We start from the raw sequence: 21,547 nt of genomic DNA, 5'->3' as shown, positions 1-21,547 counted from the left end.
GAGTTATGTAAACATGAGCTTGAGTTTAATTTAGGGTTTATCTGTCCATTATGTCATACAAATTTTCTTCAAAGAGAGAAGCTATCCAATATCGTTAATGGTGTGGTAGAAGAGGTGGATGTGCAAGTAGCAAATTTTCCCGTACAGGCTCATTTGCCAAATGGAGGTTGGAGCATACTCTGCTTCCTGCCTTACCTGTAGTCTTTAGCCTGGGTTACCGGCCTTGACACATCTTTTAAGGATTGTGGTCAGCATTTGCTTATTTGTAAATGGGAAGGCTAAATTTCTTATAATCCCAGTCCTTGTCACTGAATGTCACTTGTCCATGGAGCACTGCCTTCAGCAGAGAAAGATGTATTGCAGTTCAGAAAACAATTTTTTACTCTTCTAAATGTTTAGTTACCCTTTGGATAATTTTAATTTATAACTCTTAACCTAGCTTTAGTCATCTGAATTGATGTCTCCTTTCTTAGTTGATGTAAATCTTTGAGATCTTGTGAAGTATCTACTCAGTTTTCTATGTGGACAGGCCATGTGTAAGTGCAAGTTGTAATGTCTCTGATTTATGACTGTTTTGAAATTAATGTACCTTTTATGTAATGCATGTCACAACAGTGTAACCAATAGATGTGAAAGCCTTTGAGATGATCATCTTTTGTGTAAGGCTGCCCCACAAGTAGAAGATGACTTGCTTCTACTCCTCCAGTTCTGTAGGTTCTGAAATGGTTGAGATCGATGTGGGAACCACAGACTGTGCGACATGTAGGACAGGTGGTATTGACAGTGAGTGGGTATAAGAGGAAGTGGTGTGCTTTGCCTGCCATCTGGGTTTCTGCATGCTCTTAACAAAAAGTCTCGAAGTTCTTGGTACTAGTTTGGATGCTTCTCTATATTGAATGGTCAAGGGCTAGGGGTTTCCACGAGCGGTGAGCATCTTATTTTTTTTCCACCCAAGGAGGCTTTGGGAATATCCTTGACATGTTTTCTCTAACCTTCCAATATGCTCTTGCTTTGAGAGGGCTGGGATTAGAGTGCCTATTTCAGCAGTCTGATGGTGAATATGCAAATGATGTGGCCTATCAATTGGACTGGCAGTGTGTCTAAAATATTGTGATGCTGGATTATTGATCTCGTGGAGATGCTGAGGTTGATTTGCCTATTCTACCAGTTGATTTGGAGTATATATGGAGCTATTGTTGGTAGTACAGCAACGTTTTGAGGTACTGTTGTGGCAGTGTTTGACCCTGATGCACACAGCAAGGTGGGGTGATTGTTGACCAGTAGATTTTTGAGATTATTGTTGGATTGGAGACCTTGATCTTCAAACATGCCTTTCCTCAAGGTCAATGGCTTTGCTGCATCACTGATAGACTCCCAAGATGTTGAAAGTGATCCAATCTTTTAGGGTCTCATTGTGAGCCTTTATGGGGGTTTGGGGGGCATTTGTTCAATGGGAGCAAGTTGTATGAGCATTTTGTTTTATGGATATTTGTGTAAGGGCTGTTCTACTGTGCACTTCAGTCACTTCAGTTAACAAGCCCTTACTTGGAGCTTGGTGTACATTTCAAGCATTGTCTACACACTGCAGGTCCATGACAATAAATGACATTGAAGTGACGTTGCTTCTCAGGTGGAGATGATGGAGGTGAATGGTATGGTATATGATTTTCTTTCCCCTTCTTCCCGCCACACCATCCACAAAGGCTTTTTTGCAGGTGAGGTGCAATATTGTGGCAAGAAAGATTGAGAAGAAGATTGGAGCAATGATGGTGTTTCCTAACCCCAGTCTGCAGTGGAAATGTCTGTGGACCCATTAGTTAAATAATGGCTTGAATGTCATTGTGTTAGAGGCACAGAATGGAGAAGAATTTGAGGCCAGACTTAACTGAGAAACGTTCTCCACAGTTTCTGTTAGTGGATAGCAGAAAACTGAGGTAGCAGGGAGATGTCTTAATAGTTCATATTGACCATTTTAAAGTCTATCTTCTCATATGTCTTGTGCATTTCTAATCCAAAGAAACCTGGACCAGATGACTGTTTTAAGTAACATGGAGGAGTCTCTTATGCTACATGTACCCTTTGAGCCAATTAGTCTGTTCCTATGCTATTTCCTTGTCTCTGCAGGAGATGTATGAAAGATGTTTGGTTTCAGAAATGCATAAGCTTTTGTTTTATTGTTGTTGACGGTTTCTCAGTTTTCCTTTTATCAGTTATGAACATGGAACAGTACAGTACAGGAACAGGCCCTTTGGCTTACCATGTCTGTGCTGACCATCATGTCAATTTAAACTGTGCATCTGCCTGCATGTGGTCTATGTCCCTCCATTTCCTGTCTGTTCATGTGTCTGTCTAAATCCCTCTTAAAAATTGCCATCATATCTAATTTGGCCACTTCTGCTGGCAGCGTGTTTTAAGCACCTACCACTCTGAGTTCTTAAAACAAAACTTGCCTTGTAAATCTCAAAACTTTCCCCCTCACACCTTAAAGCTATGCTTTCTAGTATTTAACACTTCATCCCTGGGAAAAAGAGTCTGACTATATATGCCTCCCTTAATTTTATATACTTCTATCAGGTCACTCCTCAGCCTCTGACACACTAGAGAAAGCAATCCAAGTTTGTCCAACCTCTCATTACAGTTGGTATTCTCTAATCTAGGCAACATCCTGGTGAAACTCTTCTGTACTTTCTCCAAAGCCTTTACATCCATCCTGTAATGCCAGAACTGCACACAATACTCCAAATGTGGCTTAACCAAAGTTTTATATAGCTGCAGATGACTGCAATTTATGGATCTTAAAAGTCCTGGCTTTCATATGGTAATTCATCCCAGAATCTGCTCAGTGCAGAATTTTGTAGCAGGTTCTTACTAGAAGAATGAATACTTGCAAAGCTATTAATCTAATGGGCCTTATGTATTTTCCTTTGGGCAACTTCAGCATCTCTGGGCTTGATCCCCTTTAAAACCATATTCTAATCATTATCTTGCTGTAGGAGTATGGGAGATGGTTTATCATAAGAAAAAGATTTTGTTTTTACTAATTGATACAATGATAACGTATCTTCCAGAACATTAGTAGAATTGCATTTTTAAACTCTATTCAGGAAAAACACCTTCCGCATGAAATTGTTCAATACCATGACAACATTATAATTGATTTCAAAAGGTCCTGATGTTTCATTTCACTTAGAAAGACAATTCCATTTACTTAAGCAGCAGTTTTAATAAAGAGAAAGTGTCTGCTGAGTGAAGTGAAAATCCCAAGAGTATGGAAGTGATTTAGTAAGGCTAACAGCATTGATTTTTTTAGAGCACTGTAATGTGGCAATTTTTGGAAAGTAGTTGGTTTTCAAAAAAAGTTGGACATTTTTGTTACTTAATTTTGTGCTCATTATTCCTTGTTGTTTTGTTGCTTCCACTGTTTGCTATGTGTGAGGAATCATTTTGACAGATATTTCAGTCAGTTAGAATGCTATTCAATTACACTGTATGTCATCAAGTTGTTGTCAGCTTTGAAAACAAAACAGGAAAATGCTGAATGCAGCTAGGAAGCTCCATGGGTACTAGTGAACCAAACTGCTGCAATACACAAGAAGCTTATGCTTTGTACAACCTGTGTAGTTTGAACAATTTAGTTTGGTATTTAAACAATTTATTGTTTGTTTTAGAAGGTCTCTCATTTTGCACGTAAACATATTACATTTCAAAGTACTTCACACAAGTAGTCCTGAAATGAACCATTAACCTATTTCTGTATAGTATCAGCTCATGGAGGACATGACACAGGAAAAATATTCTGATATTCTTTGAACGGTTTCTTAAGATATAATGCCAGAAGAAAAGTAACTCTGTGCGTTTGGCTTGGCTTAAAGAACAATTTTAAGGGGTACCGAGACACATTCTGTTATCTAGAGACAATCACAGTCAACTGATCCAGTGTCCCCAAGTTTCACAATTCAAACTTTATCATACTTTATACCGTTGCTAGTTCAAATTACATATCTTTTTAGAATAGACATTTTAATGATTGGATATATTCTCAGATGCAAGTATTTAAGGAAATGTTTGCGAGACTACAAACAAATGGAAAGGATGGACAGGCAAGTTGTTAAGTACAAAAAGTCCCTGTTATCCACCAAGGATACAGGTATTGCCTTCCAAAGTATACCAAAAAAATGTGGATGCCACTAAGGTATGCTCCTTTGTACTCAATTCACCTCCTAAATAAATAAAATATGTTGTTATCTTCTAAGAGCATTAGTATATGTTAATTTTACACATTAAGACATTTAAGTACTTAAAAGGAAATGGAATTGGGTAGCAAACTAATTCATGTGAACGTATTGATATTTATAAGCTGTGGTAATTTGAAGTTGCAATATGACCTTGTGTAAAGACAGATCTTTATTGAAACAATGCACAGCTGAGAGCCCTTTGACGCAAGTCGTCTGGAAACTGATCACTGTGTATTTGTAATGACAATGATTAGTTCCTCCAATGTATATCTGTGCATGGATTATATTTGTTGTCAAAATTGGAAATTTGGCCTGGGGCTGACCTCCATGCATCAGTGGATAACTTGGACTAAGTGTAGCTGTGTACTCTATTAAATTGAAGGAATAAATAGATTTTCAATGAAAACATATGGGGGAGTATGCAGGGGAAACAAGTCTAAATTTTGAAAATGGGATTGCTGAAGATGTCTCAATTTTAAAAATAGTTTTTTTGTAATAGAGGCTGAAAGAAATTGGCCCACTTTGAACTAAAAGTTATCGCCAAGCATAAACAAAAACAGAAAATGCTGGAAATACTCGATAGTGTTTACTCAATATCCAATTACTCAGTACAAATAATCAATGCCTGTTCTAGTCCCACAGAACTCATTGCTTACTATCTTGACTCGTCTTTCTTCCCTCATTCACTCTTTTCCCAACTGTGTCCAAGACACTTCTGATGCCCTCCATCGTTTGAACATTTCCTAATAACTTCATCCCAATTGATTGAAACTATGAATGCTTAGTCTCTCTGCATTTCCACCCCACATCAGGATTCCCTGAGAACCCTTTCTTCCTTGAACAGAGGCTTAAATGGTCTCCCTCCACCACATCCTCCTTATCTGGATGGACTTGATCTTGCACTGAACTTCAACTTGACATTTCACTAAATCAAATCCTTAGGAACTCCTAGGGACTTAACCTATATGAAGTCTCTTTTGTGGGATCTCACTCCATGTGGGATACGAAGTCATTTTTTTGTTAGTTCAGTCCTTGGGTGGGCCCCACCATTTCTTTTTCTGGTACATTGGCCCTTATTCTTATATATAACTTTCACCAATTTCCACTTCCCTTTCAGTTTCACCTGGCTCGCCTCCAACTTGTCCCCTCCCTTTTTTCTCTTTGGAGAATAGGTTAATGACCAGGATCCATCAGAAGCTCATGGACTTTTTTTTAGCTACTTTCACTATACTATGCTTCTAATCTGCTGTTTGTAAGGCCTCTGTCCCACTTTTCTAGTTTCTCTATTTTTGTACCATCAGTAATTGCATTACCACCTCCCATTTCAGTATGTTTCAGTTTCCTCAACCATGGTTTCCTCTCCACCAGAATTGATGTAGTTTTCAACTGCATCTGTTTCATTTCCTACACTTCTTCTGCATTCACTCCCTTCGTCTCCCTCTCAATAAAAAGTGGCAGCAATGGTAGGCCATTTAGTCCCCCGAGCCTCCTCTGCCATTTGTTGGGTTCACAATTGATCCTAGTCCGCTTTCTGCCTATTTTTGTATTGTCCAGAAATTTGGCTGTTGTTTGTCTGCTTCATTCTTCTGTCATTGATAAATATTGTAAACAGTTTCCATCCCAGCCTGATACCCGTGGCACCCCTCTGATCTCAGGTTACCAACCTAAAAATGATCACCTTATCCCTACTTGCTGCTTCCTGCCTGTTAGTCATTCCTCTATCCATGCCAATATCCATTAAGTCTTTAAGGAGTAAAGCTGGGCCTTCAATCTAATTCTGTCATTTTAATTCTCCATACTACTCACTCTATGACTTATGATTTTGGCCTCCAATCCTGTTATAATGAAGCTCGATGTAAACTTGAGGATCATTACCATATTTTCTGACTTTGACAAATACAGAAACTACACCAGTATGGGTTCACTTTCACAAAAATATTTGTTGTGTTTTCATGTTCAGCCATCTTTCCAATGAAAAAGGTTCAAACAAGAAGTTTTAGGCATAGGTTTTGAAGAAGGCCCCTAGTAAAAGACTTTGCAGATGAAAGGTTCATTAAAGATAGGGTAATAGTTCAAAAAGAGGTTTGGATGGTGGAGTTGATGGGAATGACTTTGAAGAAGAGAATTTATAGTATCAAATTTCACTGGAGCACTGGTTAAGTCATATCAACAGTCTGGTGCAATAAATGAGGACATGAACTGTAGATGGTTACAAAAAATTAGCTGAGGTTTATGTGGTTAGTGATTATTCTCGTTACACGATTCATTGATGCAGAGTCTGTAAAATTCTTTATTAGTAAAGAGGAATATTAAAGGTAGTGGGGATTGAACTGCAAACGTAATATGGAGGAAAGCAATACTGCAGACTGTAGAGGAGTAATGTTTCTGTGCCACAACATTTTAAGAGCTAAGATTTGGGAATTTCGGCAGAGTTGAACAGAGCTAGTGTTCCATGGTGATTTTGAGCAGGAAATCAAACAAATTGTTGCCTCCCCTGGAAGCCCATTTCAGGAAATAATTCTACATTATCAGGTGTGCTCAAAGTAAAATCTATGTCTAGAAGTAGAAATTATTTTAAAGGATAGAATTGGAAAAATAATTGCATTTTGAAGAATAGGATTAGCATCTTATGGGTAGTACACAAATTCTTCAGACCATTCACTCTTGGTGTTTTAGTGATTTTGTGAATAACTTCGGGAAGTATTGTCTCTGTTGTAATTTAGGAAGCAAGGCAGCTAATTTTGATGTAGCAATCTCTCACAAATAGCTATAGCATAATGACTAGGTAACCAGTTTTCATGTTGCTGGCTGAGGAATAAATATTAGCCTGGGCACTGGGGATAAGTGCCCTTCTGCTCAAAGTAATTCAAGGGATCTTTTATGTCAGCCTGAAGAGATGGATGGGGCATTAGTCTAAAGGCTGCATCCTGACAGTGCAGTACACCCTTAGTTCTGCTCTGGTGATTTGGTCCAGATTTTTGTGCTCAAGTCTCTGGAGTAGCACTTAAACCAAAATTCTTTGACTGAAGCATGGTGGAAATTGTAGAGTGTAACAATTACCTTGAATTTGGCAGATGTATCAGAGTTTTAGGAAGATTGTAAATGCTAATACCGTGTTCAAAAAAAAGATAAGGCAGGCCAGTCAGGCTAACATAAATGGTGACATTTTCACCAATGATAAAGCACAAAATTAATGGGCACTTGGAAAATTACAAACTTGTGCCAGCTCTCATTTAATAATTGTTAAGAAAAATGATGCTTGATTAATTGAGTTCTTTTGAAGTAAGACAGAATATTGATACTAATATGTTGACTTTTCAAAGCTCTTAAGTAGCATAAAATAGGAAAGTTTAAAACCTTCTGGCAATAAAGGACAGCACAGTTGCACAGCTAGCAGAGCTCTTGCCTCACAGCTATGGCAACCTGAGTTTGATCCTGACCTCTGGCACAGTGTGTGGACTTTCCACGTTCTCCCTGGGACCACATGGGTTTCCCCAGGTAATCTGGTTTCCTCCCACATCCCAAAGATGTATGGGTTAGTAGGTTAATTAACTGCTGTAAATTGACCCTATTGTATAGATAGGTGGTAGCATCTGGCGGGAGTTGAATGGAATTTGAGGATAATAAAACAGGATTTGTGCAATTGGGTACTTGAGGATTGGCACAGAGCTGGTGGACTGGAGAGCCTGTTTTCATTTTGGATGACCCTACAATAGTGCTTTATGGGTAGAATAATTATGGAAGAGGATAAAGCTAAAAGTAGGTTTTAAATTGGGGTTAAATGAAATGTACCAGACTGAGAAGTGATTTAACTAAAATGGACTGGAAACAGCAACCTGAAGATAAATTAATTTTGGAGCAATGGGAGGCTTTTAAGGAGCTTCAGAGATTGCCATATTTAAAACCCTCTGTATGACAAGGTGCCAAAAGAGTGAAATCTTTTTTAAAATGTGGTTTATGTTGTATATCAAGGGGAAGACCCAGAAAAATGTCGAAATTAGGAAAGTGAAAGGATGGCATGAAAAAAACTGTAAAAATTAAACATTTAATAAATAAACTGAAAGAGCATAACTAAGAAAAGTAAAGCTTGTTAGGGGCCACAAAAAACTTGTGTTGCATAGCTAGAGAATATGCATAAGGTTCTTGGTGAATATTTTGTGACGTCATCTTAAGAGTTGTGTGGTGGGGAATGGTGACGTTACATTTAAGGCTGAAGAGTGTGAAATGTTAGAGAGATAAATAGAGTAAAATGGGAAGTGTTAAAGGGTTTAGCATCATTTGAAAGTGGATAAGTTGCCAAGACTGGGTGAAAAATATTCCAGGCTGTTTGTTTTTTTTTCTTTTTTAAAAAAAAAAGTAAGGGAGGAACTTGTGGAGGCTCTCCTATAATTTTTCATTCCTATAGCAAGGGAGGTTTGGTGCCAGAGGATTATACCACTGTTTTTAAAAAAGGAAGAAGAGGTAATCTAAGTAAGCACAAGTCTGTTAGTTTAACTTCACTGTTGAGCAGATTATTGGCATTTATTCTCGTGGATAGGATAAGCCTTCATTTAGAAAGATAAGTCAAGCATAGTCAAATTTGTTAAGAGCAGGTTATGCCCGGCTAAATTTTTTGAGTATTTGGCAAGGAGGGCAGTGTGCTTGATCAACAAACAATCTGCTTGAGGAACCTGGGTTAAACTGCATCGGTGGAAGGAAAGGAATTGTCGATGTTTCAGATTAAAACTCTGCATTAAGTCTGAGAGTGGAGAGGCGATATAGCCAGTATAAGGAGGAGAATGGGAGTTGAGAAAGGAGTGTGAAGTGATTGGTGGACTGAGGTGGGGGAGGGAAGTAGGGGTGGAGTTGGGAGACACAGGCAGGTGAATGATATATGGAGGCAGACGAAGAGGGAAAGGAAAAAAGGGGTGAGGATAACAGATGGAGCAAGGTGGGGAAAGGGGAGTGTGAAGATTGGAGATGGCTGCTGGAGGGAAATAAGAAGGAACACAGCGTTACCATGCTGGACTCTAAGTAAAGGAGCTGAGAATGGGAACTATTAGGGGAGAGGTGAAGGGCATTTGGAACCAGAACCAGATGGTGGGAAAGAGGGAGGGAAGGAATAACTGTGGGTGAACTGTGCTTGTGTGTAGTGGGTAGATGGAACCAGAGGGGAATGAAGATGGATGAAGGGGGGGGGGGGGGCTGAGGGGTATGAAAGAAAGGGGACAAAAATGGGAGGACCGAGGAGGATCAGGGTGGGGGGGAGGGTAGTGGGAGGAGGACAGAAGAATGGGGGAAAATAAAATCCTATCGGAGGGGAGGGTTAACTACAATTGGGAAAACTCAATATTCATGTCATTGGGTTGTACACTCCCCAGGCGTAATATGAGCTATTGTTCCTCCAGTTTGCATTGGGCCCCATCCTGGCAGTAGAGAAGGGCAAGGATGGACAGGTCAGTGTGGGAACTGGAAGTGTGCTTGATCTTGCATATGTGAACTTAAGCATTGCCCTTGACAAAATTCTGCATGGCAGACTGGTCAAGCAACCATGGGATCCAAGGGAGAGTGGCAAATTAGATACAAAATTGGCTTAGTGGCTGGTAGCAAAGTGTGTTTGTTGACATCTTTTTGGAACTAGAAGGCTGTTACTGGTGGGGTTTTGCAGCACTCAATGCTCATTCACTTGTCTCTTGTTGTACAGTGTATGTGGATGAATAAGTCTTGGATGTAGGGTGAATGATTTAGAAGTTTGCACATGGTAGACAAATTGGTTATGTAGTTGTGAATGAGGGGAAAGCTTTGGATTTGCAGGAAGATCTAGGTGGTTTGTTCAGTTGGGTGGAAAATGCCATAAAATTTAATCCAGAAAAGTACGAACTTATGCATTTGGTGACGAATGGCAAGGGAATGCACAATAAATAGCAGGATATTGAGTAGCTTAAGGGATCAAAAGGACTTTTAAGGATCTCTGGACATAAATTTAAGTGTAGCAGGTGTGATCAACAAGATAATCAAAAAAAGTGCATAGGATACTTCCCTTTATAATAGCCTAGAATAGAAGGTTGGAAAGGATATGTTAGAACTGTACAGATGTGATTGAACTGAAGAGGAGATTTATAAGGATGTTGACAGGAATGGAAAATTTTAGCTTTGAGGAACTGTATAAACTCTGACATTCTTCAGCCTCTGCTTTAAGGAAAACAAAGTCGAGTTTATTGTCATATGCACAAGCATGTATGCACAGGTGCAATGAAAAACTTATTTGCAGCAGCATCACAGGCACATAGCATCAGATATGCAATATTCACAGGAACAACAAATTAAGCATAAATAAAACACAATTTTTACAAGAAAGAACACAATTAGAACAAAAGTCCATTTTACTGCAAAGTGATCAAAGTGGTCATAGTGTTGCTAAACTCCAGTGATTAAGGTTGTGCCAATTAGTTCAAGAACAAATGGTTGAAGGGAAGTAGCTGTTCTTGAACCTGGTGGTGTGGGGCTTCAGGCTTCTGTACCTCCTGCCCGACGGTAGCTGCAAGAAGATAGCATAGCCTGGATGGGGGGGGGGGGGGGAATCTTAGGATGTTGCCTTGAGGTAGTGCCTCCTGTAGATACTACTGATGGTGGGGAGGGATGTGCCTGTGATGTATTGGGCAGAGTACACTACTCTGCAGTTTATCTTGTGTTCCTGAGCATATGAATTGCCACACCAGACCATGATGCAACCAGTCAGGATACTTTCAACAGTACACCTGCAGAAGTTTGTTGGAGTGTTCGGTGATAAGACGAACCTCCTTAACCTCCTAAGAAAGTAAAGATGCTGGTGCACTTTCTTTGATTGCATCTATGTGCAGGGCTCAGGACAGGTCATCTGATATGTTCATGCCCAGGTACGTGAAGCTGCTGACTCTCTGACAGAAAAGGGGTGTATAAAATTGGGAAGAACCCAATGAGAATAATTAGAAAGGATCCATTTCCCTTGGCAGAGGCATCAAAACCAGGGGACAAAGATGTAGAGTAGCTGTTAGAAGGAGGGGAGGGGAGAGTTCTTCCACTCGGAGGGCGGTCAGGTTCATTAATCTACTGCCCCAAAGAGTGATGGAGACAGAAGTGCTCATTAAATTAAAAAAAATTGTATTTATGCATAATTGAAGAGCTGTGACCTGCAGGGCTACACGCCTAATGCTGAAAAGAAAGATTAGGTTTGATTTTTGTTTTACTGCCAGGATAGAAGCAATGGGCTGAATGTCCTATATGAAAATTTTCTGTAATTCAAGATATGAAATTGAACAGATGTGAAAAGCAGAGTACAGGTGACCCCCCCCACGTTACAGAAGGGTTGTGTTCCTTGAAAATGGTCTGTATTGCTGTTTTCTGTAACAGGACCCCATTTTCCCATTGAATCCCTTGTAAAAAGTGGAGATGCATTCCTGTGGGATGTTTTTCTCTCCTATTAAGCCATTTTGTCAGTTATGACAAAGTGACCCACTGCTGATATTTAACAGCTGAGGCCAACATTAGACTCGGAATGGGTGAGGCTCATGCAAAAGAAACAACAAGTTTTGTCAGTTTTTATTTTTAGCCACTCAATACTGTGGGGCAATAAGATTTGGATATGACATCACTGTGTCAATTGGGTTGGCAGTTACAGCTGAGTCCCTCCTTTACCACGCCACTGCTGTGCTTTACGTCTTTGAGGGATTTTCTGTGATGCACAAGGCTCATGGATTAAGAAGTGGGGATATTGGGGAAAGGGATAGTATTTGCAGATGGGGTTTCATGGGAGAAAGGTGGTGTAGGAGGAGTTCAGTGGGGTAATTGGTTAAAGCGGAGTGACTTAAGTGGAGTAAAGGCTGAGGGATTACTTGAAGGAGCTGGCCATGGCTACTGTGGCTTCCCACAATGCAGTGTGTCAGAGAAAATGCCTTGTATATGTCCTTGGACTGGAGAGGGTGTGGCAAAGGAGGAACCTGACTGCCAATCTAATCAATGTAGTGACGTCATATCCAAATCTTATTGCCAAACAGTATTGAATGACTAAAAATAAAAATTGATAAAATTTGTTGTTACTTTTGCATTTTGTTTATTTATTCTTTTCCCACAAATTCTGTAAGAGCCAATTTTATTCTCTCTCTCAAATTTTTGGGTGGTGATTTGCGACTTCCATAAGGGTGAATTTCCGTAACCGAATGACTCTAATGGGTTGCCTGTACAGTAATTGGGCACCCTTGGAATTTCTGGAATCTTTGATAATATACTCATAATACCCCAATAAACTTTTTTAATGATGTTACACAGGAGTATGATAAATTTTCAGTGAAACCAGTGAGTTTAAAGGGAGCACTGGAAATCACACTGCTGAACTCCCAGGGGGTGTGGGAAATGGGAGCTCGGTGACATTAAAGGGAGCACTGGATACAGAGCCCTGGTGAGTTTAAAGGGAGCTCGGGAAACAGAATCCTGGTGAGTTTAAAGGGAGTGCAGGAAACTGAGCCCCAGTGTGTTTAAATGCAGTGTGGGAAATGGGGCCTGGTGAGCCAGATGATGAACCTTTGGGATTTCTAATCAGACGACAGATTAATGCAGTTTAACTGTATAGTGGTGAGTGTTTGTTCATCAGACTGGAGGAAAATGTGCAGTGGTGTCCCTTGGGTTGTTGTGATTGGGACAATACAATTTCTCATGTATATTAATAATCTAGACATGGGTATACCAGGTAGAATTTTGAATTTTGCAGCTGATACAAAACACATGTAGAGAATAGTAGCATACTTCAAAAAGTAGGAATGTGCCTCCAAGGTGAAAGTTAATGTAGAAAATTGGGGAGAGCTGTTTTCTAGTAGGAGCAATGAAGAGAGCCTACCATAAACTGAATGGTATGATATTAAAAGAGTGTTGCAGGAACAGATATCTGGTGCGCATGTTCTTAAGGCATTGAAGGTGACAGAACAGACTATGACTGTCTAAAAAGACATCGAGTCATTGGCATTAGAAACATGGAGTATAGAATTAAGGAAGCCATACTGAACCTTTATGACATATTGGTTAAGCCTCATTTGGAATATTGATATCAATTCTGGGTACAGTGCTTGAGAAAACATTCCTCTTTACCTGATTAAGTTGGCACCCAGGATGCAGGACTTTGTTCGTTGTCACAAACAAGCAACAAAAGAAACACACTGAGTCATGATTCACTGTTAACAACTATTTTATTAATCACTACTTATGATAATAAGAAAAATAAAAGTAAAAATGTTATTATATTAGAAGTAAAAATGTTAAACCTTGAACATTAACCCCAAAACTAAACTCGTCGTGTGTGTGGCAAATTCCCAAACTCCAAGTCCAGGAATAGTTTTCAAAGTTCAGTTCAGCAAGCCGCCTTCTTCAACAACCACCGTTGTCTGAAGATAAGACGTAGTTGTAGAGAACATAGAGAGAGTAATTACGAAATCCAAATGTTCCACGATGGAACCCAAACGACACCTGTGTTTACAGTAGTGACTTCCTCACCCCGAAAAGCATCTGAATCGTGGCCGTCCACACAAATACCTGTTTCCCTCTACAGGTTAACGACAAAGTGAACTGCACCGGATTGCTTCCAATTTCCATACGTGGATTGTAGTAACAGACACAGTTATTGTTTCTCATCCATCGATAGAGAAACTAGCAGGCTGCCCTCCCCCTCCCCTTCCCCCTCCCTATTTCTTCAACAACGTCATTACGTCCTTTATCTTTGGTTGACGTAAGCACGACACACACACACACACACACACACACACACACACACACACACACACACACACACACACACACACACACACACACACACACACACACACACCTAACTATCTTGAAGGGACATTCATCGAGTCCGTAACATCGTGGTAAGAAAAAAAAATGTTAATGGGAAATTTGTTAGCAACATTAAAATATGAAAGATTTTAATGAGCAAGTAAGAATATCTGTTTTCCAGTGACAGTTTTCAATAAACACAGGCAATGAAATTTTTCTGTTGCATCTTTCTACAATTACAGTAAGTGAGCATGCTGGGAAATGTGTGTTACTATTTTTGGTTCGCATTATTGTGCTCCTATGGAAAAAATGCAGTGACGAAAAATTAAAATAAGTCTCCCAATTACAATATTTTGTGGGCATGCTATGTTGGCACCAGAAGCGTGGTGACACTTGTGGGTTGCCCCCAGAACACTCTACACAAAGATGTATTTCACTGTGTGTTTCAGTGTACGTGTGACTAATAAAGATATCTTATCTTGAAGTTGGAGCATTCAGTGCAAGTTTTAATTCTGGGAAATTTTTCAGCAGGATTTTCTTTCACCTTGAAGTAATTGCTTTTGGTAAATGGTAGTCTTTACTGTTACTACTATTACAGTAAAATTGTTATGTCTCAGTGACTATAATTTAGGCAAGCATAACAGCCAGCTAGGATCCTGCAAAAAGCCACAGTGCAGCAATTGAAGAAATGACTAAGAAAGCTAATTTTGGATAGTTTTAGTTAAAGAAGATAAAGTTCCCAAGACTCAGAATATTGTGCTTTTTGAATAATTGTTATCAAGGTCACAGGAAAATGCAATAGAAGCTTAATGTGCCATTTTAAGAACATAATGGGACAGATCTTCATTGCCCTGAAACTGCTGGTCGCCTATCTGAATGCTGGCCAAGTACTAAAGATCTGTGCGTGTGTGAATGGTGGCCGAGTACTAAAGATCTGTGCAGACCAACTGGCTGGGGTTTTTACAGACATACTCACCCTCTCACTTCTGCAGTCTGATGTTCATATCTGCTTCAAAAAGACATCTATTGTACTGGTGCCCAAGAAGAGCATAGTGACTTGCCTCAATGACTACTGTCTGATAGTGCTTCCATCAACTGTAATGAAGTGCTTTGAGAGGTTGGTTTTGGTGCAAATCAACTCCTGTTTCAGAGATGATGACCTGGATCCACTTTAATTTGCCTACTGCCACAACAGGTCAACAGCAGCTGTGATTTCTCTAGCTCTTCACTTTGCTCTGGACTATCTGGACAACAAGAGCACATGCATCAGACTGCTGTTCATTGACTACAGCTCGGTATTCAACACAATCATCCCATCCAAACTTATCATCAAGCTTCAAGAACTGGGCCTCTGTACCTCCCTCGACAACTGGATCCTCTACTTCCTCATCAACAGACCCGAATCAGTGAGGATTGGGAACAACATTTCCTCCTCACTGACCAGCAACGTGGGTCCACCTCAAGGCTACATGCTTAGCCACCTGCTCTACTCCCTATACACACATGACTGTGTGACTAAGCACAGCTCCAGTGCCATATATGACACCACTGATGTTGGACAAATCATAGGTGGTGATGAGTTGGCGTACAGGAGCAAAATAGGATACCTGGTTGAGTGGTGCCATAACAACAACCTCTCTCTCAATGTCAGTAAAGCTGAAGAGCTGATTGACTTCAGGAAAGGGAAGAGGGGCTGAAGGTGTGCCAGTCTACATTGGTGGATTGGCATTTGAAAAGGTGAGTGGCATTAATTTCCTGGGTGTTAACATATCAGATGACCATTCCTGGGCCCTGCACATAGATGCAATTACAAGGAAGGTGCGCTGGTATCTACTTTTGACATATCACTGAACACGCTAACAAACTTCTACAGATGTACTGTTGAAAGTATCCTGACAGGTTGCATCATGGTCTGGTATGACAGTTTGAATGTACGGGAGAGTAAGAGGCTGCGGAGAGTAGTGGACACAGCCCAGTACGTAAGGGGCACATCCCTCCTCACCATCAGTAGTATCTACATGAGGTAGTGTCCTCAAGAAGGCAGCATCTATCATCAAAGATCCCCACCATCCAGGACATACTATCTTCTCACAGCTACCGTCGGGCAGGAGGTACAGAAGCCTGAAGTCCCATGCTACCAGGTTCAAGAACAGCTACGTCCCTTCAACCATTTGCCTCTTGAACCAACTGGCACAACCCTTATCACTATAGTATTGGAACAATATGATCACTTTGTACTACAATAGACTTTTTTTGTTCTAATTGTCTTTCTAATTGTCATTATTGTAAAATTATTTATTAGGGCATGTCCATTCATGAATAAATGAAATTTTAATCAAAGTATAATTTTAGGTTTAATTTGTGTTTTTCTTGTGAATGTTGTGTTTCTGATGCTATGAGCCTGTGATGCTGCTGCAAATAAGATTTTCATTGCATCTGTGCATACATGTACTTGTGCATAAGACAATAAACTCGACTTTGACTTTGAAGGCTGTGCTGTTTGTTCCATTGTGGTCCAGGCATAGTCATCCACTGGGATTCTGACTTTCAGCCATTGGGCCTAGCATAGAATTAGGGGCAATCTCATCACTGGCAGACTGCTGCACTTGCAGAAAGGCTTTGACAGCCAGTGAAGAACTGCCTACAGGCTCACTATACTGTCAAAGCTGTCATTCACAAACACTGAGTATGCATAGAAACTACTAAAGTATGCACATGTGTGTTATAGATTATATTATAGAGTTGAAAAGGTTAACATAGCTAATTTGGGTTTCCTGGTAATGGTAATTGACAATATGCTGCTTGTACAATAGGTAACTACGGTGCTAAGTGCATTTTTCCTGTTGGTTTGTTCTATCAGAGTCTGGAACAGTAGAGAGCTGTAAATCAACTTTTTCAAATCCTAATTTGAAAATTATCAGCAAAGCTAAGTGAATCATACTTTTATTAATGGGTCACAAATCAGTTTTATTCAACCACAAACAATATTTAAGAGTCTGGTGTGATGCTTAAATATATGTTTCCCATCCAGTAAAAACTATTCCAGTTACAGACCTAAATTAATTAATTATAGAGCATAATCAAACTTTCCTTAAGTTGTGTTAATTGCTTTGCTTTTTCTTTCATATATGTATATTTTTTATTTTTAGGCACTGGATGTGGATCGTGGAGTGTTGCAAAAGATGAAGAAATCTGTTAAAGCTATTTATACATCTGGACTAGGTGAGGAACTACTTCAATACCTGGATGCAGTAAAGGAGTAAATCTTGTGTGGCCTTTTGATTTGATCTGCATGTGCTCAGCGTGTACGTATTCTTCTGTTCCCAAACCAAGGTTAACGAAACCAAAATAACACATTTGACTTGGAGTGACTTTTGGACTGAATTGCAGACAAAAAAAAACTTGGATTTTGGAATAAAAATTGTATGATTCATGTTGTATCCCATATTAAAGAATAAATTGAATAACACCTTTTTGATTGTATGTACACAGTTAAATGTGGATATAAGGAAGGTAATACCCAGGTCCCCTGCTGCTCTGGATGTGCTATGGCAATACGTCGTCAAATGACGTGACAGTGAAATACAGAGAAGGGTGTAAAGTTGTGGTATTTAACTAAAAGATATCCACCAAACACATGGGAAACATTAAGGCATGTCCATTCATGAATAAATCAAATTTTAATTATTGCCAAACAACCCCTCTGGCAGTAGAAATTAATCTTTTCTTCAGAATTTAATCACTGTCTTGCGCCCTCTGCCTGCCTCGCTCTTGCTCTCTTCATCATATTTTGATCTTTTTTTAATCCCTCTTTATTTCACTTATTGCTTTTGCACTGACTTGCCTATTCTAACATACTTTCTGGTTAAGATTGTATGGGTTTCAGTGAACTTTATTTTGGCTAACAAGACGTAGAGTGGGTTTTCATGTTCACAAGAGTCAGATTCCCTGTAAAGGACATTACTCTGTTTTGGATTTCCAATTATTGCAAATTTCCAGGGAAAAACACTATTGGAAGTCTGTAGCAGAAGTAAATATTTGGCATTTTTGTTTATCAATGCCTGCAAAATTCGGGCCAATATTTCAAAGAATAATGATCCTTTGGAACAGAGTCCTGAATACAGGATGTTGTTGATTCTCCTACCCTTCAGGGAGGGGAGAAGAAAGTTGGCCACTGAAAGTAAAACTTCGAGTCCAAAAGGAAAATATTGCAGACACTGGAAATCTGAAATAAAAGCAGAGAAAATGCTGGAGGTAGTCAGCAGGTCTGAGGAGAGAAAAGCAGTTAACATTTCATGTTGCTGACCTTTCATCAGAACTGGTGAAAGATAAAATAAATTTTAAGTTGCAGAGAAAATAGGGAGGGGTGGAGAGAATAAAAGGGAAGGTTTGTGATGGATGGAGAACAAGAGAGTGAAGGACATGTGGTTGTGACAGCTGAAAGAGGTAAAAGTTTAATGGATAACAGAAGGTGTGTCTGAAGGTGGTGCAAATAGGAGGCAAATGACTTTTGAAATGCTAGAAGAATGAAGAGAACAACAACCTGCATGCTAGAAATGGCTGATTGCAACCTTGAATTCAACAATCTTAGACAATGTGTTAGCTCAGAAGATGAGGTGCTGCTCCTGTTGAAACAGTATTGGATTTCAATGACGAAAGGTCAGATTGGGAGTGGATTAAAGAATTTAAAGTAACAGTTGAATGGAAGCTCAGTGTCGTCTTTGTGGACTGAATGAAGTGTTCTGCAAAATAATTACCCAATCTGTATCTGCTTTCCTTATAGAGGAGACCACATTAGATGCAGTTTACTAAATCAGAAGAATTGCAAGTATTTACTGATTCATTTGGAAGGGGTGTTTGGGTACCTGAACGATGGAAGCAGGTGTTGCAGAATTTATGAAGAATTTGAGTCAGAGAAGTAGTGCTGCAGTTTTTGGGTATCTCATTGCAACCAGTTATTATTAAGCACACACCTGTTCTTATTTGTTTTTGGGAATTTTGTCTGTAGGATGTTAGAAATACAGTTTTGATGCTTATGTGGATCCTCAGCATTGTTTCTTATTCAGTTGTACTAAGCATTTGGGTTTTTTAAAAATAGATGGACAAATGGCCTGTATCAACAATTTGGCTGTGTTTAATTGCAGAAAGGTGTTACTGAGTTCTAATTCTAATAAAAATCTGATACTTCTGTTTTGTTTTTTTCTGTGCACATGTTTCATTATATTAACTAGTAGGTTCACAGTTTGTCTTGGACTATCTGCCATAAACTGATTAGTAGAAGTCATTAGAACATAAGAACACAAAAGGAGAAGTAGGAATAGGCCACTTGGACCCTTGTCTTCTGCACCATTCAATATGATCATAGCTGATCTTCCCCTTTAGCACCACTTCCCTACGTTAACTCTATATCTATTGATTTCCCCATATGTTTTAAAATCCATCAATCTCTGTCTTAAATATATTCAGCTACTGAGCTTCCACACCACACGTGGGTTGAGAATTCCAAAGGTTCACAGCCCTCTAGGAGAAGACATTTCTCGTCTGAACTGAATGGCCAATCTTTTATTTTGTGACTGTAACTTCTGGTTCTAGACACTGCAGCCAAGGAAGATATTAAGTTGGCATCTACCCTGTCAAGCCCCATAAGAATATTGCATATTTCAATGCAATCTCCTTTCATTCTACTAAACTCAAATATAGGCCAGTTTGGTTATTCACTCCTGTATGGCTATCCCACTGTCCAAGAAATAAATTTGGTGAATTTTTGCTGTACTCCCTCTAATGCAAAGACATCCTTCCTTGAGTGTGTTACCAGACCTGTTCACAGTATTCCAAATGTAGTCTTACCTGGGGCCTATGTAATTGGAGCAAGAGGTTTCTATTCTTGTACTCGTATCCTCTTAAAATAATGGCCAATATAGGTTTGATTTCCTATTTGCTTGCTCTACTTGCAGTGATTTGTGCACAAGGACATCCAAATCTCTCTGAAAGCCAAGACTTCTTAATCTCAACTTTTTCAGTATAAAAACTCCACCTTTCTATTTTTTTTCTACCAATGGATGACACTGTTTCTCCTGGATATACTTCATCTGACATATCCATGGTTATTCACTTAATCTGTCATTAATCCCTTGCAGTATCTCTACATCATCCTTATAGTACACACTGCCACCTAGCATTGTATCATCAACAAATTTGGAAATGGAACATTTTACTGTATCCAAGTAAAATGGATACAGTAAAATAGTGAACATGAACATGATACATGAATAGTGAACAGCAGGGCCCCCAGAACCAATCCTGGTGGCGTGCCATTAATCACAGCCTCCCAACTTTAAAATGATCTATTTATTTCAACACAGTTTCTGTCCGTTAACCAATCCTCAATTTGTGTGAGTATATTACCCCAATATGTTGCACTCTGATTTTGCTTAATAATCTCTTGTGCGACACCTTATTAAAGGCTGTCTTTAAAACCCAAACACACCAACTGGTTTGCCCATGTACATTTTACTAGTTACTTGAGAAACTCGAACAGATTTATCAAGTACGATTGCCCTTTCGTAAATGCATGTTGACTCTGCTCATTCCTATTATTATTTTCAAAGTGCTCTATTACTACTTGAATATTTTTCCAATTAATGTTAGACTAACTGGTTTGTAATTCCCTATTTTCTCTTTCCCTTTTCAGTTCTTAGTGTGGCTACATTTACAGCCTTTCAATTAATTCCTCTAATACGAATGCTTTACTAGTAATTTCTTTTGAGCTCCTTGTAGGCTCTGGAGCAGTAGTCGTCTATAATTTTTGGGAGGTACTTTGTGTTTTCCATGAAGATGCGCATAAAATATTTGTTTAATTTCTGTCATTTCCTTGATCCCTAATATAACTTTGCTTGTTTCAGCATGTAAGGGGGGGGGGGGGGGGTTCACATAATTGTTTTGCAAATTATTTGCTTTTTACAGTTCTAAAGAAGCTTTTTCCACAAGTCTACTTGTATTCTCCTTTCCATTTCCTTTCAATGCCTTGGTCCTCCTTTGCTGAATTCTGAAATTTCTCAATCCTCAGATTTGCTGCTTTTGTTTTGGCAAGATTGTCAGCCTTTTCCTTTGACCTGGTAATATATTTAACCTCTCTTAATCACAACTGGACCACTTCTGTTTTAAATGAATGTATATTATAATTGTTAACCATTGATTGATTGATTGTTTTCTGTCATATGTTTGAATGTACTTTCCCAATCAACCATAGCCAACTCGTGCCTCAAGCATAGTAGTTTGCTTTGTTCACATTTTACACTCTGGATTCAGATAGAATTTAATGGGATGGCACGCTAGTGCATTTTGTAGAGTTACTGCCCCACGGTTCCAAGGATCCAGGGTTTTAATCCTGACCTCTGGTGCTCTATTGCATGTTCTCCCTGTGACCACATGGGGTTCCTCTTCATGCTCTGGTTTCCTCCCATATCCCAATGATGTACCACTTCTTGGGTTAATTGGCCACTGTAACTTGCCCTGAGGTGAGAAGTAGAATC

At 39.4% G+C, this 21,547-nt stretch overlaps 1 protein-coding gene across 1 annotated transcript in view; it reads left to right on the top strand.

Moving 5' to 3' along the window:
* asap2a (ArfGAP with SH3 domain, ankyrin repeat and PH domain 2a) overlaps positions 1-21,547 on the top strand; it is a 145,933-nt gene that overhangs the window by 25,981 nt on the left and 98,405 nt on the right. The window contains 1 exon segment of the mRNA XM_052024496.1: positions 17,165-17,237. Coding sequence (XP_051880456.1) covers positions 17,165-17,237 — 73 coding nt within the window.

This window comes from Pristis pectinata, chromosome 10 (assembly GCF_009764475.1).
Source record: "Pristis pectinata isolate sPriPec2 chromosome 10, sPriPec2.1.pri, whole genome shotgun sequence".
In the NCBI taxonomy this organism is placed as follows: domain Eukaryota; kingdom Metazoa; phylum Chordata; class Chondrichthyes; order Rhinopristiformes; family Pristidae; genus Pristis; species Pristis pectinata.
This window is presented reverse-complemented; position numbering and strand designations above follow the sequence as displayed.